At 43.9% G+C, this 15,033-nt stretch overlaps 1 protein-coding gene across 1 annotated transcript in view; it reads right to left on the minus strand.

The window, feature by feature from the left end:
- Positions 1–15,033, minus strand: part of LOC126419663 (L-dopachrome tautomerase yellow-f2-like) — a gene marked incomplete at its 5' end in the record, with an annotated part of 44,470 nt that overhangs the window by 17,845 nt on the left and 11,592 nt on the right. Inside the window, 2 exons of the mRNA XM_050086851.1 lie at positions 650–1,009; positions 9,355–9,607. Of these exons, the coding sequence (XP_049942808.1) occupies positions 650–1,009; positions 9,355–9,607 (613 nt within the window). The remainder of the gene's footprint in view (positions 1–649; positions 1,010–9,354; positions 9,608–15,033) is intronic.

Consider the following 15,033-nt stretch of genomic DNA (forward strand, 5'->3'; position numbering starts at 1 on the left):
TCGTGCAAATGGTTGTTGTCTTGCAAACGTCCCCATCTGTTGACTCAGGGATCGAGACGTGGCTGCACGATCCGTTACAGCCATGCGGATAAGATTCCTGTCATCTCGACTGCTAGTGATACGAGGCCGTTGGGATGCAGCACGGCGTTCCGTATTACCCTCCTGAACTCACCGATGTCATATTCTGCTAACAGTCACCGGATCTCGACCAACTCGAGGAACAATGTCGCGATACGATAAACCGCAATCGCGATAGGCTACAATCCGACCTTTATCAAAGTCGGAAACGTGATGGTACGCATTTCTCCTCCTTACGCAGGGAATCACAACGTTTCACCAGGCAACGCCGGTCAACTGCTGTTTGTGTATGAGAAATCGGTTGGAAGTTTTCCTCATGTCAGCACGTTGTGTCACCACCGGCGCCAACCTTGTGTGAATACTCTGAAAAGCTAATCATTTGCGTATCACAGCATCTTCTTCCTGTCGGTTAAGTTTCGCGTCTGTAGCACGTCATCTTCGTGGTGTAGCAATTTCAATGGCCAGTAGTGTATTTTATTTCTTGCTTTCAGACAATTCGTTTCTCAAATCGTTTGGCCATTTTTAATGTCTCTCGGCACACGTAATTCACTGTGGGGCAGAGTGAACCAACCTGTTGCGCAGGAGTCTGGTGGAGACGGCGTACTCGGTGGTGGCGGACAGCGCGTGGAAGTAGAGGGTGCGGAAGCCGCCGTCCGCGGGGTCTGGCGCCGACAGCGCCGCCGAGAAGACGCCGTCCGTCCACTGGAAGTCCAGCCCGGCGATGCGGTAGTCGCCGTGCTGCGGCTCGAAGAAGAAGAAGTGGTGCTGCACGCGGAACGACGACATGCGCGCCAGGTCGAACACCACCATGGCGTAGGAGCCCAGGTCCGGCAGGTAGGCGAACGCCTCGGCGCACCTGCCCGCCGTCACGTCCACCGCGATGTGCGCGAAGAACGAGTTCGGTCGGTAGTCCGCCTCCTTCAGGTAGTAGCTGCGGGCACACGGCCGCGCGTCAGCACGTAAGGCAGTGCAGATACACAGTATCTGCAATATCTACATCGATAAATGTAGGGTAATTTACTTGCGATTGTACAGACTACCACTGACAGGGACACCAAAAGACTTATAAAATCAAGTTTGTTTGTGTGGCCATCCTCCGCAGCAAGCATATAAATACTGCGACATAAAAGTTTTCTGGGTTTGGTACCGCGTCGTAATGTAAAAACTACTGCTGCTATAGAAAAACCAACGTTTCGGCCACGATTGCAGCGGCCTTCTTCTGGGTCTAATGGTGCGTTCTAGCTATGCAGTGTCCTTTATATTTTGTTGTTAATGGTCACTGCGCATGGAATTACATCATAATTTTAAAAAGGTAGATAGTTTCATTGGTCACTTAAGGAAGAAGGAGAGGGAACTTTATTTTTCCAGGTGGTTATTTTAATACGTTATTACTAAAATAAAGTTCCCTCTCCTTCTTCCTTAAGTGACCAATGCAACTATTTACCTTTTTAAAATTATGATGTAATTCCATGCGCAGTGAACATTAACAACAAAATATAAAGGACACTGCACAGCTGGAACGCACCATTAGACCCAGAAGAAGGCCGCTTCAATCGTGGCCGAAAACGTTGGTTTTTCTATAGCAGCAGTAGTTTTTTACATTATGACGCGGTACCAAACCTAGAAAACTTTTATGTCGAATGACTCTGGCCGCGGAAGCCTACGCAATTATATAAATACTTGTTTTCCAGGCCGTGCGGTTCTAGGCGCTGCAGTCTCGAACCGAGCGACCGCTACGGTCGCAGGTTCGAATCCTGCCTCGGGGATGAATTTGTATGATGTCCTTACGTTAGTTAGGTTTAATTGGTTCTAAGTTCTAGGCGACTGATGACCTCAGAAATTAAGTCGCATAGTGCTCAGAGCCATTTTGAACTTGTTTTGCAAATCAAATTGCCTTTTCCTGCTGCGGGGGGACTAAAAAATAACGAGAGTAGTTTTACAGAAAATCGTGTGTTTGACGGAATATTTTCAGATTCAAACACCTTCAAAATACTGTCCATCATCAGTAGGAAAGTAAAAAATGTAGTAATGAGAGCAAGTTTATTGACGCGTTTCGCCTTTTTGAGGCATCTTCATAACTTCTGCAAGAAAAAACTAACTGTTGTCCTACATTTTGGTAGTGGAACTTTGAGAGAGTCGACGATTATAACCTGGTGCGAAGGCATGCAGCTATGCTCTTTCACGGTTCTACTACGAATCTGGCTCTGCGTTGCAACTATAGGGCAACGTTTTTTTAACAATTCTTTTACTTTTGCATTCTGGGTCCACACCAAAAGCTTCGGCTACTTATGATTAAATGTGTTACGCGCAGTTCCTAGTAAGTCCCTTCACTCTGGTGCTTTTATAGAACTTTTTTAAAAAAGATTTAATGCCTTCTCATGCCAGATAAGACCATACTCCTAATCTGTTTTTCTGTATTTTTCGCATATAGCTATTGTGAGGATGTCTCAAAAAGGCGAAACGCGTCAATAAAGCTTCTTCTGCCATTGCAACCTTGACCGTTTTTCCCTACTGAAAATATATCACGGTTATAGCACTAAGGGAGCAGAGTGGGAGGATTTATATAGTGTCCATCAGACACTTGTCCCAGATCCTTTACATTGGTGGACCTGTGTTTAGCCCGCTCTGAGGTTGTGCTGTTTAGTGCCTTCGGCGATTTTTTCCCACTTCTTTCATGTCTCGAGAAAACTTTCTCTTTCGGTTTCCTTTTCATTCTCGGGAATAAAAAAAAGTCAAAGTGGGGTAAGGTACGGTGTGCAGAGTGGGTGAGGATCCTTTGTCATTTGGTTTTTGACCAAAAACTGCCTGACACTTAATGTCGTGTGTGCAGGGGCGTTATCGTGGAGAAAGAGTTCCAAATCGAAAAATGTGCTGTCTTGAGAGAGCGGACTAATATTTTTATGAGAATGTAGCCTTTCTTGGCGAATCTGGATGATAAAATCTTCTCAGGTTGCGAGTCGAGTCAATGCGTCGTTCTCCAGCAACATTTCAGCAAGTTTCTTACTTGCCATCATCAGGCGAAGTGTGAGGTTCACGTTTCGTCGGGATCTTTATAGCCGCTGGCGCATAGATTTCTCTGCATCCTCGGTGCCGGTCGGGCCAATCAGGCGCGAGCGGAATCGGCGCGGCGGTGCTTGTTGAGGGGGAGGGAGGAGGGGGGGGGGCGGAACCTGCGGCGCCGAGTCCTGGCGTCTCGTATCGGTGCTGCCTGTTTCTTCGATCCGCTGCCACCGACCTGCCTCCAATGATGCACTCTCGTCTTATTCTCGCTAATATTGTGTTCCGCGCGGTGCTGAGTTGGAAGCCGCTATCCTGGTTGACCAGGTTATCACTGACCCGTATCTCCACTGCCTCTTGATTTGTTCAAATTTAAACGTGTGTTCTTCACTGAGTCTGTGCTCCGCTACAGCGGATTTTTCCTTTTGTCCGAGGGGAACGCTTCTCACATGTTCAGAGATGCGTTGTGTGATGTAACGCTGCGTCTCCGGTCTATTGGTTTCCACATTCACAAGAAATGGTGTAGACACCCGGTGTTCTTAGACCCAAGTTGTCCTTCATTGAGCTCAGCATATCCCTGATATTTCTACAGGACGGAAGATGGTTTTTACCTTGTCCTTCTCCAGTATCCTGGCAATATTTGCCGTGGGCGGCCTTGCCTACGGGAGGTACGCCAGACCTTTGTTGGTCTCTTTTTGCTGAAGGTCCCCTTTCTTCTCATGTTGAGAGCGCGTCTAATCTGCGTTTCGGTGTAGCCATTCTTCCGGAAGGTTTTCTTCAGGTGCTGAATATCACTTGATAAACTGTCCTTGTCGCATACGTTGTGAGCTCTGCGGACAAGGGCAGTCAGCACGGATTTCCGTTGTGCTGGGTCATGGCAACTGTTGGCGTTGAGGTACAGGTCTGTGTTCTTTCGGTAGATCGAGTGTCCCAGTGTGATGGGCGTTTTCTTCTTTATTAGGATATCGAGGAAGGGTGGGCACCAATTTTCTTATAATTCCAATGTGAACTTGAAGTTCACTTGTATGCTGTTCAAATGGTTGAGAAATTCAATTAGATTGTTCTCGACATGCAGCCAGACCGCGAAAGTATCGTCCACGTATCGATAAAAGACGTTGCTTTTAAGGTGTGCTGTTTCCCAGGCAATATCCTGGAAGTATTCCAGTGGGGATCCCACAGCCAACTACCTGTTGATAAACCCCACGCCTGGAATTTAAGGAAGAACAATAGGAAGATGTTCATTGTCACACTGTGCACTGTGCACGGTTTGTTTTGTCAATACATGAGCTCCAATTCAAGCGGACTGTTGATTATGAGTGATTCATCTGAAGATATGGAAGATAACACACCGGAATATCAGCGACCTTGATGGTTATGATGGCAAATGGCTGATTATGAAATGATTACAGGCCGGCCGGTGTGACCGATCGGTTCTAGGCGCTTCAATCTGGAACCGAGCGACCGCCACGGCTCAGTTTCGAATCCTGCCTCGGCCATGGATGTGTGTGATGCCCTCAGGTTAGTTAGGTTTAAGTAGTTCTAAGTTCTAGAGGACTGATGACCTCAGATGTTAAGTCCCATAGTGCTCAAAGAAATTTGAACCATTTGAAATGATTACAGATGCACCAGAGTCTTCTTTTACCCGATTTATAAGCGGACTTTGAACCCTGATGTGCTGTTTGACGAAGTTGATGCAATAAGGAAGCCTGGCCATCCAATGACATACTTTTGTAACATCCAGATACAAGTATAATACATTCAGTGCACAAAAGAATCAACTCCAAAATTTTACTTTTCTACTCATGATAGCATGTAACGATACTTACATTCACCCATACGAATTATGTGAATACCAGAATGAAATTTTGACTCTACAGCAAAGTGACTGTGCACTGGTATGAAACTTCCTGCCAAATTAAAACTGTGTTTACGTTTATTAAGCATCTGGAGGCTGTGGATCCCCCCCAAATACAAAATGTTAACTGAAATACAAAATTTTAAAACTGTGTAACGGACCGAGGCTCGTAGGTCGCGAGTTCGAGTCTCGGTCCGACACACAGTTTTAATCTGCCAGGAAGTTTAATTTGTACATACATTACGTAAAAGATATTTTATCATGTAAATTCTTTAAATAGGTAATGTAAATACTTTAAATAGTGTAAACTTTTTCCTGTAATTAATTATTCAACAAAAACTTTATGTCCCTTTCTCTCAAACTCTCCTATTCTGGCTTGATCCTCTTGGTGACCGAACGCCCCACAAGCGAGGCACTTCAAGGATTTTATTAAAGTACTGTACGTGTAAGGTGGACAACGTCAATAAAATGTATTTAATGAAATACGGAATGTACATATGACCTACCACATAGGATACTTGATAAAATCTGCTATCTAGTTTGTTGGAGGATAGATTGCTTGAACACAGATAAACCATTTTCCTTTATCACCAAAATCCTCTAACATTACAATGACACATTATCAAACGTTAAGTTTTATTTTACTCTGCGTAATTAATATACATTCACGCTTGTTTATTTTGAAGGAAATTTGCTGTTTCCTTTGCAAGGAAAAGAATTACAAAGATTGTGTCTATTCACTTCGTTCCTGCCTGATATAAGCTTCTACTGAATCTATAAAATTTTTCTTGTCTCCACACGGACCTATGAGTCCTCCGGCATTTGTGCTGCGGATTTCTTGGATCCCAGAAACACGTATGCTATCTATATTCTTTTATCAGCAATGATACTCATGTCAACAACAACAAAAGTAATTTCTGTACTGAAAGTGCCGAAGCGGAAAGGACGTGAACTTCCTTTAATGGTTTGTTAAAAGAGAGAGAAGCAATGGAACACGAACGAACACAAGCGAATGCGGACCGAACACGACCTTCGTTTACACCAGAGCGAATACTCGTTCGCTGTTAGCCTGTGTTCGCTTTGATGAAACAATCCAACTCGAAACTACACATAGCGGTAATACACAAACCAGTTTATGTAATGGAACCGAGTGGTGCAAGAGAGAGGTAGTAAACTGGATAAATACGAAAGCATTGCGAGTAGGCGGATGATTCAGGAAAATTTGGACTTCAATTTACTGTTTTAACTCATCCATTGCTATCGACCGATTCCTGTACAGGGTGACACAGATAAACGGGAACTTTTTAAACATCAAATGAGCATAGAAAAAACCTCAACAAAAAATGTTATGGCAGTAAATGAACCGCTACAACTTGCTTTTTAAGAGATGGTAACCGAACTTGTCACTGTTTCAAAATTACGTTCTATATACGGCGTCGTCCTGCACGTATGATCCAACCTGCTCTTGAGGTTCTTCATTGGGTGCTGCAACATATCAGTTGGGATCACCACGAATGTCGTCCTTAGTTCATCAAGTGTTCTTGGCCGTGTCATGTAGACCAGACTCTAGAGGTAGCCGCACAAGAAAAAATCACAAACGGAAAAATTCGGAGATCCTGGAGGCCAGGGAACGTCGTAGAATTTTGAGATGACACCTGCCACTGTACTGTGTCGCACCAGCCTGTTGAAACCAGGTGTCTTGAAGTTGTGGAATACTGTTAAATGCAGTTGGGACAAAAGAGTGCAGCATCTCAACATACCGATTCGAAGCGATAGTCACTGTGATCCGCTCTTCATTTTCGAAAAAGTGAGGTTCGATGACCTATGTGACGAAACTGCACGCAATACGAACACCTTGCTGACGTGTAAGGGTGTTCTAGAACTACATTAGGTTGCTGTCTGCCTAATAGCGGTAGTTCCGCTTATCCATGTAACCCATGAGATGAAGACTGCCCTCATCTGACATCCACAACTTGTCAATAAATCCATTGTCCTCGTTTATGTTTGTCATAATTTGCTGACATATTTCTAATAGGAACTGGTAATCGTTCTCCTTCAGTTTTTGCATGTTCTTCAGCTTGTTGGGATGAAATTTTGAAATTTAAAACATAATAGAGAACTCGACGAACTCTCTCTAGCTTACTACAAACTGAACCCCGTGGGTTTTGTAAATGCATATTCCTTCGAGGTCCTGTGGTGTAAGAGTACTCCTCGGCCATCCTGTCGGTTTCGTTCTTACAGCAGATCTAGCCTGTTCAAAAATTTGTATTTATGTTCTTATACAGTGCTTTCAGGGAACCCGACTATGGCACCCTAGTTTGAGAAAACGTCGGAATTTCCTCTGCCCACTTTCCAAACTATCATTGTTCCTGTGAAACATTATTATGGCAAAATAACGCTGTTGACCGTTGCAACGATGCGTGATTACCAAATGATGAGACTGTTTAGAACTCAAGGTCCTCATTCCTCACTGCTGCCAATTGTATATGGTTGCCACTAAGCATTTCGAAAGTTCTATTTCTTCTGTGTCACCCTGTGGTACTCTCTTACAAGTGGACAAATGTAATGAACTAGGACGTACAGAAATATAAAACGTAGGGGACACAAGTATTTCTTGAGGAAGAGTGTACTTAGCTTAAGAGCGTTATTTAATGGAACATTGGCCGAAGCGAGATAAAATAAGGCAAAGGGATAGATAACATTCCATCAGAATTTCTAAAATCATTAGGGGGTGGCAACAAAACGACCATTCACGTTGGTGCGTAGAATGTATGAGACCGGCGACGTACCATCCGACTTTCGGCAAAACATCATCCATACAGTTCCGAAGACTGCAAAAGCTGACAAGTTCAAGAATTATCACACAAACAGCTTTACAGCTCATGCATCCAAGTTACTGACAATATACTGAAGAATGGAAAAGAAAACTTAAGATATGTTAGATGACGATCTGTCTGGATTTAGAAAAGGGAAAGGTACCAGAGAGGCAATTCTGACATTGTGGTTGATAATAGAAACAAGACTGACGAAAATTCAAGATACGTTCGTAGGATTTGTTGACTCGAAAAAAGCGTTCGACGATGAAAAATGGTGCACGATGTTCGAAATTCTGAGAAAAATAGGGGTAAGCTTTAGGGAAAGACAAGTAATGTACAGTATGTACAAGAACCAAGAGGGAACAATAAGAGTGGAAGACCAAATACGAAGCGCTCGGATTAAAAAAGGTGTAAGGAATTGCTATCCTCGGTGAAAGTAAGGAGGAACTACAGGATCTGTTGAATGGGATGAATATGGACTGAGATTAAATCGAAGAAAGATGAAAGTAATGAGAATTAGCAGACATGAGAACAGCGAGAAACGTGACATCATAATTGGGAATCACAAAGCGGGCGGAGTTAAGAAATTCTGCTACCTAGGCACCAAAACTACCAATGACGGGCGGAGCAAGGAGGCTCAAATGGCTCCGTGCACTATGGGACTTAACATCTGAGGTCATCAGTCCCCTAGAACTTAGAACTACTTAAACCTAACTAACCTAAGGATATCACACACATCCATGCCCGAGGCAGGATTCAAACCTCCGACCGTACCGGTCGCGTTGTTCCAGACTGAAGCGCCTAGAACCTCTCGGCCACACCGGCCGGCTGGGGCGAGGAGGATATCAAAAGCAGACTAGCACTGGAAAAGGTCATTCTCGGCCAAGAGAAGTCTACTAGTACCAAACATACGCCTTAATTGGAGGAAGAAATTTCTGAGAATGTACATTTGGAGCACAGCACACACGGACTGTGGAATATGTGAACAGAACAGCAGAGAACCGAAGCTTTTGAGACATGGTGCTACAGAGTAGTTTTGGAAATTCGGTGGACTGATTAGAAAGGAATGTGGAGGTACTCTGCAGAATCGGAGAGGAAAGGAATATGTGGAAAACACTGAAAAGAAGAAAGGAGAGGATGATAGGACCTGTGTCAAGACGTCAGCGAAGAACTTCCATGGTATTAGAGGGAGGTGTTTTTTTGAGGGGGGGGGGGAAGAGACCAGGCAGCGAGGCCACCGTTCTCATCGGATTAGGGAAGGTAGAGGAAGGAAGTTGGCCGTGCCCTTTCAAAGGAATCATCTCGGCATTTGCCTGGAGCGATTTAGGGAAATCACGGAAAACCTAAATCAGGATGGCCGGACGCAGGATTGAACAGTCGTCCTCCCGAATGCGAGTCCAGTGTGCTAGCCACTTCGGTCGGTGAGAGGGAGGTGTAGAGGGTAAAAACTGTAGAGGAAGGCAGAGACTGGAATACATCCAGTAAACGATTGAGGATGTAGGTTGCAACAGCTGCTCTCAGATGAAAGGGTTGGCACAGAAGAGGAATTCATGGCGGACTGCATCAAATCAGAAGACCAATGAGGAAAAAAACGAAGAAAGACTGTACTTGAAGATGGGCCGGTCGTTGAGCAGGTTGAAAACGAGGATCTGCGGTGCGGTGATGGTGACGACAGTGCCGTTGCCAGGGTCGGCGAGCCCGGTGTCGACGACCCAGAGGCGGTCGCAGGGATCCACCCAGACGCGGTAGGTGGATGTGATGCGCGGTGCGCTGCCCCTGCTGGTGGGCCCCCTGCCCAGACGGTTCGTCTCCCAGTTGGGGTAGGGCCGCAGTGCTGGCGACCGCCGCGCCGTACTATTCCCTGTGGACAAACCAGGCCACACTGCATCTTAGCACGTTGCCTCTTTCCTTAAACACAAGTACACTACTGGTTATTAAAATTGCGACACCAAGAAGAAATGCAGATGATAAACGGGCATTCAAGAACTGACATGTGATTACATTTTCACGCAATTTCGGTGCATAGATCCTGAGAAATCATTACCCAGAAGAAGCACCTCTAGCCGCAATAACGGCCTTTATACGGCTGGCCATTGAGCCAAACAGAACTTGGATGGCGTGTACAGGTACAGCTGCCCATGGAGCTTCAACACGATACCACAGTTTATCAAGAGTATTGACTGACGTATTGTGACGAGCCGGTTGCTCGGCCACCATTGACCAGACGTTTTCAGTTGGTGAGTGATCTGGAGAATGTGCTGGCCAGGGCAGCTGTCGAACATTTTCTATATCAAGAAAAGACCTGCAACATGCGGTCGTGCATTATCCTGCTGAAATGTAGGGATTCGCAGGGATCGAATGAAGGGTAGAGCCACGGGTCTTAACACATCTGAAATGTAGCGTTCACTGTTCAAAGTGCCGTCAATGCGAACAAGAGGTGACCGAGATGTGTAACCAATGGCACACCATACCATCACGCCGGGTGGTACGCCAGTATGGCGATGACGAATACACGCTTCCAATGTGCGTTCGAGCGATGTCGCCAAACACGGATGCGATCATCATGATGCTGTAAACAGAACCTGGATTTATCCGAAAAAATGACGTTTTGCCATTCATGCATCCAGGTTCGTCGTTGAGTACACCATCGCAGTTGCTCCTGTCTGTGATGCAGCATCAAGGGTAACCGCAGCCATGGTCTCCGAGCTGATACTCCATGCTGCTGCAAACGTCGTCGAACTGTTCGTGCAGATGGTTGTTGTCTTGCAAACGTCCCCATCTGTTGACTCAGGGATCGAGACGTAGCTGCACTATCCGTTACAGCCATGCGGATAAGAGTCCTGTCATCTCGACTGCTAGTGATACGAGGCGGTGTGCAATACTCACAGAGCCCAGCAGTCAGCGTTGGAAAACGCCACAACGAGGCAAACCTTAAAGCAATGCAGGAGTTTCCAGGTTACAAGCCAGCCATAGAAAGTTCGAAATCTTAATCTTGTATGAAGTATGGGATGCGTGTTCAGTTAACATCGGTTGTTCACTGGGTGGGATAGTAAATTGATCCCACCAATGACAAAGATGTACAACGGAAAATTCAGCACCCTCGCGGAAAGAGTGGGGAATCATGGTAACAACACAGCCGCAGAGGGTAGCCATGGGGGCAAACATAATCAGTGAGTGATCAATGACATAAGAAATCAGAGATCCATCAGTCATCCTGGAGTGAATCAGTCAATGAGCCAGCAATACAGGGAGTTAATGAGCCAGCAATACAGAGAGAGAGAGGAATCGGACAGGAGAAGAGAGACAATGTGTTTGCCTTGTGGAAGCACTCCAAAGCGTAGTCGATTGAGTCTTCAGACATTAAGCCAGATCACTGCATTCATTGTGATGTCTATCGTCACTTTCCACTTCATACTAAATAAACGCTCTTTGCTGCCTGATGCTCGAATCTTTAAGCATCTGTCTGCACTTCGTCGTCTTATCTCAGCATCCAAATATCTGTACTACACTGACACCGCTTCTGTGAAATAATCTCTGCAGACAACAGACTCCATCGCTGGGTCGATAATATTGCATTGGCTGCCAGGCTATACCATAAAGAATATAGGTCAGCAATCAGCCAGCACAGATAAAGGAGTTTGAGTCACAGAACACGGAAGATGAAAACTGCCGGCTGTCAACCAGCAGTGAAACAAATGAGGTGGGGTGACTGACACATTCTATCGATCTCGTATTTTTCACACATTGTTTCACGGATAATTAACTTAGTCGAGTGGTGAGGTGAGATGGTCCATTTTCTTCTTACTTTTCCAATTACTGAGTGGTGTTCATGCCCAGTAAGCAGACCGCGAGAACAATATTTGTATTGTCGATATAGTAATAAATATAAATGTTTCCATATATTAATCTTTCAGTCAATTTAACACACAACATTTTTGGTAGCCAGATCATTCCCTCTGTCATTTAGAATTCCAATACAGATTCGAGATAATTCAGACAGTGAATTTTGTTATCAACCAACAATGATTTAAAATTTTCGACATATCATTTTTTCTTCTTGTGCATGTATGTTTATCGTGCTTGCGTTAATTGCTATGATGGAAGATATTCCAACATTTCGGGCACTGCTTTTCCTGTGCAACAAAAACGACATGTTATGTTTTTTATTATATATAAATGAAAGGCACAATATCGTGTCTGTTCTACAGATCAATTTATGTAGTTAACTAGTTTATGGTTTGCAGTGCCATCACCACACTTTAATTATCATAGTCAAAGAAGTTAGAATATTTCTAAACAGGACTGTAAAAATATGCTGCTCATGTAAAATGGAGCAGAAATACACATTAAATTTTGTCCTTGACAGTGCAGTGGTAACTTAATTAAAAAGGTAAGAAGTTGAAAAGTAAATAAAGGGAGTAAACATTAACACTAAACTAGAAAAACAGTGCTTACATAACGGTCTCTATATATAAGAGGCATAGCCGGTCCCAATCCCGGTTGAGAAAGGAGTGGGATGAGTCGCACCTCGTAAGAAACGTTGGTTCACTTGGCTCGGGTGATAGTACCTTGAGAGGGCCCCTTGTCAAAGTAACGGTGAAGACCTCAACGGCAGTGAAGACGAAGATCATCAGTACGGCGGAACTGGCGGAAGAGGCAGCCGTGCTTTTAGGGTTAATATAGAAGCTAACGATAGCAAACCCAGACGCGTCTGAGCCCATAATGGGCGGCTTTCTGGTCAGTGTCTGTTCCCCATGTTAGGGGTGACTGCATTAATTGCTCCACGAACTAACAATCTCTGGTTCTAATAAGCCAGTGGAAACATTGGCCAAACAATTATAAGCTATCATAATTCGTGACACGAACAAAGAGAAAGTCGGAGTTCTCTGACAGACTTCCACCAAAAACTATCTTATCTAGGCACATTTAATATCAACGCTATAATTCAACCGTAAAAATTACACATCCTAGTACAGGAGTTAGATCTACAAAAAATTCAGATTTTAGGCCTTTATGAAACATGATGCACAGATGAAGCCACAGTACATTATGGAAATTACTGCATATTTAAGTGTAAAACAGAAAAACGTATAGCTAAAGGTGCTCCGCTTCTGGGAATGACTTATGTCATACAGTAAAATGTAACAGACTCCATTCGAGATATGTGCCCCATAAGAAGTCGCCTTACGACAATGCGCATGCAGAGCGCTAACACGAAATATACCTTAATTAATGTTCATACACCCACCAACATTGCTAACAAAAGAATTCACAGGCTGTGGAGAAATTCTGGACCGACCTTGAGAAAGTAATGACTAAATTTCCAAAGCAGAACATCAAAGTCTTATTGGGTGATTTCAGCGCTCAAATAGGCAAAGAAAAACATACTGTAAATCTGTGGGAAAATATCCCGCCGATAAATTTACCAACAAAAACGGAAGAAGGCTTATCGAACTATGCCAATAAAACAATGTTAAAATCATGTCGACGTCATTCAAGAAGAATCCCCGAAAACAGAGGACCTGGAGATCCCCCATTAAAGAGCTCGTTGATTATCAGATTTATCATGTTGCCATCTCGTATTCTCTACAGAAGGAAGTTCATGACATACAAGTCCGTAGAGGTGCAAATGTAGATTCAGACCAATATCTAACACGGATAAAAATGAAGTTTACCCAAAGAGAGCCCACTGCAAGAAAATGCACCAGTAGAAATTTGACTCCAGGAGAATCAAAGAAACTAAGCTTGGGAAGAAATGGAAAAAGGCCGGGCAGATACATGGGAAAAATTTCACCCAGGAAAACTGTAGGGAATTTTTCGACACTCCTTGATTGTCCGGAACCACCTTCGAGATTACATAAAGAAAGGCCTACTTACACGCACCTTGAATCATTCCCACCAACACAAGAAGAAATTCACAAACGCACTATTAAATTAAGAAAGAGTAGAACATCTGGTGAAGATGGGATTATTGCTCAGCTAATGAGAACTCTAGGACCAAATTCTCTCAGAGAATTAACCCAAATCATTGCAAGTATTTGGGAGACAGAAAAATTAACCCAGGAATGGAAATGTGCACTTATTCATCCATTACACAAAGAAGGAGACAAATTGATGTAAATAATGATCGAAGTATATCCCTATTTCAGCTCGCTTACAAAGTTTTATCAGCCTGTCTTCTTCAAAGAGTGCAGGAGCAACTGCAAAATAAAATTGGTGAATACCAAGATAGCTTTCTCCCCAGTAGATCCAGCACAGAACAAATTTTTCAGTCTAAAAGCAGAGGTAAAATACAAAGCAGTCAGAAACAGCCCAATAATTCGCACGTTTGTTGAGTTCAAAAAGACATACGACTCAGTTGAACGACAAGCACTTTTCGATATACTTGAAGAACAAGGGTTAGATCCAAAAGCCGGCCGTTGTGGCCGTGCGGTTCTAGGCGCTTCAGTCTGGAACCGCATGACCGCTACGGTCGCAGGTTTGAATCCTGCCTCGGGCATGGATGTGTGTGATGTACTTATGTTAGTTAGTTTTAAGTAGTTCTAAGTTCTAGGGGACTGCTGACCACAGATGTTAAGTCCCATAGTGCTCAGAGCCATTTGAACCATTTAGATCCAAAAACCCATAACCTCATCAAAGAAACATTGAACAATACTATCTCCAAAGTGAAATTCATGGGTGAAATATCTGAGCCCTCCCTTATCAAAACTGGCGTCCGACAAGGTGATTGTCTGTCTCCTCTCTTATTCAACACTGTGCTGGACAAGGTCATCCGCGAATGGGAAAGGGTATTGAAGAATGAAAACTGCTGGAAACCTATACAGATGGGGCGAGTCAAGGATGACATAAAAATTTCATGTTTAGCTTTTGCTGACGACTTAGCCGTACTAGCGAATGATAACGGCAGTCGAACAGGTTGAAACCTTTAAAGAATGTGCAGAGAAAGTTGGTCTGCAAATATCTTTCCTAAAGTCTGAGTTCATCGGCACAAAAACTAACACCCAAAACTTGACTAAAAAATACCGTCATATCAATAGATTCCCATATTTGAAATACTTAGATACTTAGGTGAAGTCCTTGAACCTACGCGGAGAGAGAAAATAGCACAAAATATTCGCCTCCAAAAACTAAAGAGGGCCTATGAGAGAACCTTCAAAGTGTACAATAAAAAATGCATGTCCAAAACTACTAAAATTAGGCACTGTAATACAGTATTAAAACCTAAAGTCCAGTATGCCAGTGAAACCCTGACACTCCACATAAAAGGTGACCTAAAATACTTGTTAA

Source organism: Schistocerca serialis, chromosome 9 (genome assembly GCF_023864345.2).
Source record: "Schistocerca serialis cubense isolate TAMUIC-IGC-003099 chromosome 9, iqSchSeri2.2, whole genome shotgun sequence".
Taxonomy (NCBI): domain Eukaryota; kingdom Metazoa; phylum Arthropoda; class Insecta; order Orthoptera; family Acrididae; genus Schistocerca; species Schistocerca serialis.